Source organism: Saimiri boliviensis, chromosome 6, assembly GCF_048565385.1.
Source record: "Saimiri boliviensis isolate mSaiBol1 chromosome 6, mSaiBol1.pri, whole genome shotgun sequence".
In the NCBI taxonomy this organism is placed as follows: Eukaryota; Metazoa; Chordata; class Mammalia; order Primates; family Cebidae; genus Saimiri; species Saimiri boliviensis.
Window position 1 is genome coordinate 116,380,488 of NC_133454.1, and position 5,314 is coordinate 116,385,801.

Genomic DNA, 5,314 nt, shown 5'->3' on the forward strand with positions numbered 1-5,314 from the left:
CCACATCCATGACAATACCTGACTTTAATATTGTCAGTCATATTTATTTCGGTCGATTTTTAGGTGAGTCATAGTACTGCACTAAGATTTTAGTTTTTATTTCCCGGAATACTAATAGTTATGTAACTTCTTCTGTGATGTGTCTATGAAAGTCTGAACGCAAAACGGAAGGCCATTTAAAGGGACTATGCTCCTTTACCGTATCTCACCTTTCACAATTCACACACTCTAGTTAATACCATTGTCATTGCCATTTCAGGTCAAGTCAGTCTGGAGACACTGGTGGTCATTTTGTGTAAAGATGAAGCTGCTCATCATGTTTGTATTTGTTTGTTTGTTTTAAAATACTGCATCTCCAATAGAGGAAATCAGTTTACATGTCTGTAGACTCATAGATACATAGAGAAAAATATATGGCAACTGAAAAGAGTCTTATAAATAAACTGGCATGAGCTTTTTATTATGGGGGGTGATGGGACGGGACTCATTGCTGTGAGGAAGAGTCTTGTTAAATACCATGGTAATTTAAGGTTGCATCAGGTGTCTAGTTCACAACTTGATTCTAGAGAGAGATTTGAGGGAGGTTAAAAGTCACTGCCTCTGGTTTCAACATAGGACCTCCCACTTTCTGCCTCATTGAGCATCACTACTACTACTGCTCTATTTTAACAAGTGTAGTTATACAACCTATCACCATTATGTATCTGTCTGTTCACCGCATTACATGTATATGCAAATCTACCATTTATTTCATTAGTATGTTTAATTATTTTGGTGCCAAGGCTGAAGGAACGGATTCAAGATATAGAAACATTCCTGTGTTAACGCACTACACAAAGTCATTTGTAATATCATTTTTGGACAATACTACTTTTCATCAGTCACTGGTGACTGTGCCATTAGTGAGTGATTTAGAGAGACAGAGAGTGGAAGGAAGTGGTGGGAATTCAGGTGGACAGACCAGAATGGATCAAAGCCTTTTAAGATTTGTTTTACCTATTTCTGTTGACTCCCAAGGTGGAAGGGTTAGTTCAGGCTATCTGGCCCAAATCTTTATATAAGTCATGAATCTTCTAAGCAATATTCCCAATAAGTGATTTGTCAACCTTTAATTGTAAACAAAAACAGAGAAATAAACATTACAATTAATTAATTTGATTTCTTCATTTTTAGACACACATTTATTGAGCTTAATATCCTGCCTTTGTTGGGGTTGAAATTTCCTTCTCTTTAGACAACACTCATTATATATGATTAAAGTAGCTAATAGGCAGATCAAATCAACTTTTTCATGACATAACTGTCATATGTTATATAGAAGGAGATGACAAGTTTATATCTTAGCACCAATGTACTGACCTTCCAAACTGTCTGGAAAGAATGATATTTCAAAAGAGTTTCCTTCTTTGCTGCCATTCATGGAAAAGGTTAACAGAAGAGTATGAGTAAATTGAGAAAATATGTCACAAGTGGGAACTCTCAAAACCTGTTTCCAAAAATAATGCATTCCCCCATACTTGTTTTTATCACCATGCTTATCTATAACCTGTCACAGTGTGAAACCTTGCAAAGTAGAGGTGCTTTTGGTGCTTTACTTACATTCTGGAATGTTTTCACAAAAGGAAATTTTACAAGGACAGCAAGAAAACCTAACACATTCAATGTCTTTTAGCTTACACGGTCGTAAAGGCTAAATAAAATTGTAATTGAGTTTTGTATGATTTTGCAAATATGTGGCCACAACCATGTTGTCTCAACACGTTTCTTGTAGGGTTTCAGCATTATAAACTTGAGCAGAGCTGAATGAAAGCAGTTTAATATGAAGAAAGCACCCACATGAATGCTTGTAACTGCCTATGTAATTAATATGTCTGTCTTTGTAGACTTACCACCTCAGTATCTATAACACCCATTTCATTTACTTGGAGCTAAATGATGAGAAAACAAACACATAGAGGAGAACAACACACACTCTTTTGGAGGGTGGAGGATGGGAGGAGGAAGAGGATTAAGAAAAAATAACTAGTGGGTACTAAGCTTTTTACCTGTGTTCGGAAATAATCTGTACAACAAACACCCATGACATAAGCTTAGCTATGTAACAAACTACACTTGTACGCCTGAACTTAAATGTTTTTTAAAAACCTATAAAATATATATTCAAAGCACACATTATGCCCGCAGTTAACCATCCTTAGATATCTCACACACATTAAAAAATATTATACCGTGTGTTGATTTTTATTATTTATTTATTTTTTCCATTTGGTGACCCAGAAACCATGCAGATGTTTTGGTTGGGATGACAGACATGCAGTCTTTGAATAAAGAATGCTTGCAGTCTCATACGGAGGCTACAGTTCAATAAACAGACAGATAGATAGAATAGTAATAGTACCTTTGGGAGAGTATTACTTATGAACCACAAGAGAGACATTTAAACAGGACTAGAAAGAGAAAGAAAGGAAGAGAAGCAGAGTGGAAATGAATGAATTGAGAATATCAGCTCAACTAGATTTTACTGGGTGTATCACTTTGTCCTTCAATTCAGTTCTTTCCTCTTGCCCTGTCTACCTCAGGATCTCTAATTATCAGCCTCTCCATCTAGAATTATTTGTTATCTCCACTCACCCATTGTATCTCCACTCACTTTTATATCTAAAACCAAATGTCCTCATTTCAAAGAATCTTCTTCTATGTACTCCAGTTAGACATTTTGTTTATGCTTAAAGTATCCTGCTTTTTGACTTCATAGCATTTTATAGTTTATTATGAATTATTTGTTAGTTTTCTTAATTAATGTTTTCAGTTTTCACTATATTCTGTGACTCATTAGCACAGAAAATAGTGAATTCAGCATGAAATGCAAAGTACACAGCAGTGTGAAAGGCGTGTACTAAACACTCAATAGCTCTTCGAAAAAATACTGCCTATCATACCTAAAGTCCCAGCAGTTAGGGAGGCCACGGGGTGTGGATCACCTGAGGTCAGAAGTTCGAGGCCAGCCTGGCAAACACAGTGAAACGCTGTCTGTACTGAAAATACAAAAATTAGCAGGACATGGTGGCAGGTGCCTGTAATCCCAGCTACTCGGGAGGCTGAAGTAGGAGAATCGCTTGAACCAGGGAGGCGGAGACTGTAGTGAGCTGAAATCGCAACACTGCACTTCAGCCTGGGTGACACAGCAAGACTCCATCTCAGAAAAAAAATAAAGAAAGAAAAATTACTGTCTGAAATATATATTAAACAAATGAAAATTTGCCCCACTAACTCAAAGACTGGAGCATTTTTCAAAAATAGAGATTACCTTACCTAAATTGAAAACACATCAAGAAATATGACATATTTAGTTAGGCATATTTAAAGAAACATGGTATATTTATTTAGTTTTTTTTTCTTCCTCCAAGAGTTTATTTCTGGTAAAGGGCAAAAAAATTAGTTTTTCCACAAGGAAAATCTGCTTCTAAATAATTTGAAAATCTTGATATGTAAAAATAACAGAAAAGTGGGAATAACAAATTAGTCTATGCAATATTTCTTTATGTGTTTTCTATTTAGATAAGGTAGAATTGCTAGGTGATGGCTTAGTAAACTATGTATTATATTAAATTAAGTTATTTGAGACAACTTTGTGTTATATAATTTGAAGAAAACACTAATTTGCATTTTTGTGTGTATAAATACATACTTGACTATTTTCTTAAAATAAAATTATATTTCAGTTTTTTCAGGGCCTCTTTCACATCCTTGTTTCTCAGGCTATAAATCAGGGGGTTCAACATGGGAACCACGAGGCTGTAAAACAATGAGGTCATTTTGTCTTGTTCTAGAGAGTAGCAAGAACTTGGCCGGAAATACATAAAGAGCATAGTTCCCTGGAAAATTGCAACCACAGATAAGTGGGAAATGCATGTAGAGAAAGCTTTGAACTTCCCCTCAGCAGAGTGCATCTCCAAGACCGATAGGATGATATAAAAATAAGAAATGAGAACTCCTGAAATGGTACTCAGTTCAATAAAACCAAAGACAATGAATAACACTAACTCATTGACCTGTGTATCTGAGCAAGAGAGTAACAGGACAGGAGGGATATCACAGAAGAAATGATTAATCTCATTAGACCCACAGAAGCACAGGCGGAATGCCAATGTAGTATGTATCAAAGCATCTGTGATTCCCACCAGATAAACCCCAGACAAGAGTAGATAGCACACTCTGCTGGACATGTTGACTGTATAGAGCAGGGGGTTGCTGATGGCCTTGTACCGATCAAACGCCATCACTGCCAGCAGTAGACACTCAGAATCTGCAAAGATACAGAAGACCAAGAATTGCAGAGCACAGCCGTAGAAGGAAACTGACTTGTTCTTGGCAAGTAGATCTACCAGCATCTTGGGCCCAACTGCAGTGGAATAGCAGAGATCACAGAAAGACAGATGACTGAGAAAGAAGTACATTGGTGTGTGAAGTTGGTAATCCATTCTAATCAAAATTATCATTCCAAGATTTGCTGAGAAATTAATGATATAAACAGCCAAGAATATGGCAAATAGGGTCACTTTCATCTCTGGATTATTGGTAATTCCCAAGAGAAAAAATTCAGTTAATACGGAGCAATTTTCCTGGTTCATTCTTCCTTGTTCTTGTTTAAAACTGTTGCAGAAGTCATTATCAGAATGACAGATTCGAGTTTGACTTTCCCAGATATCCAAAAGAAAAAAAAAGTATCTGTAAAGCAGAACAAGATTTGTTTATGTAAATTATCTTCTTTTCCCTCAAAAAATATCCCAGGTGAGTGTCACTTTTAAAGAGGCATTACTATATGAAACAACAACAAACAACAACAAAGTGTCTAGCAAAGGAAGTTGATCAACTTTGACTCTAAATTTACATGCAATTTCTGAGATATATCATTTGTCTTTGCTTCTATTGCACAATCTCAGGCAGTTAATTTGATTAAGCTGAAAGCTCAGTACACATCCAAGAGGATGTAAAAGAAAAACCAAACTTAGAGTAACAAGGCCAGAAACATACAGGATTCAACATCTCATTTATTTGACAAAAAAGCATCACATTTATTGCATTATTCTGGAAATAATATAGTTTTGCTGTCATTGACAGTGATATTATATATAAGTTAATAAGCAAAAAATTATTATGACACTATTTTTTATGTGGCGTCTTTGGTGTTTACTGAAAAGGAAAAATGCTTTATTTAACTGTTACTCGTTATCACTGGCTTGTCACAACATTTATAATCCATTTGGATGACTTATCTGGTTCCAAAGGACAAAAGCCAAATGTAAGTGGTAAA

General features: G+C 35.7%; 1 protein-coding gene across 1 annotated transcript; it reads right to left on the bottom strand.

The window, feature by feature from the left end:
• Positions 1 to 3,692: 3,692 nt before the first annotated feature.
• On the bottom strand, positions 3,693 to 4,631 carry LOC101043357 (olfactory receptor 5W2). Its single transcript, XM_003920437.3, has one exon. It carries the CDS (start codon positions 4,629 to 4,631, stop codon positions 3,693 to 3,695), a length of 939 nt encoding a protein of 312 aa, XP_003920486.3.
• Positions 4,632 to 5,314: the final 683 nt, after the last annotated feature.

Excerpts from the sequence above, each read along its gene's own strand:
- LOC101043357 (XM_003920437.3), bottom strand. The coding sequence starts at position 4,631 with ATGAACCAGGAAAATTGCTCCGTATTAACTGAATTTTTTCTCTTGGGA.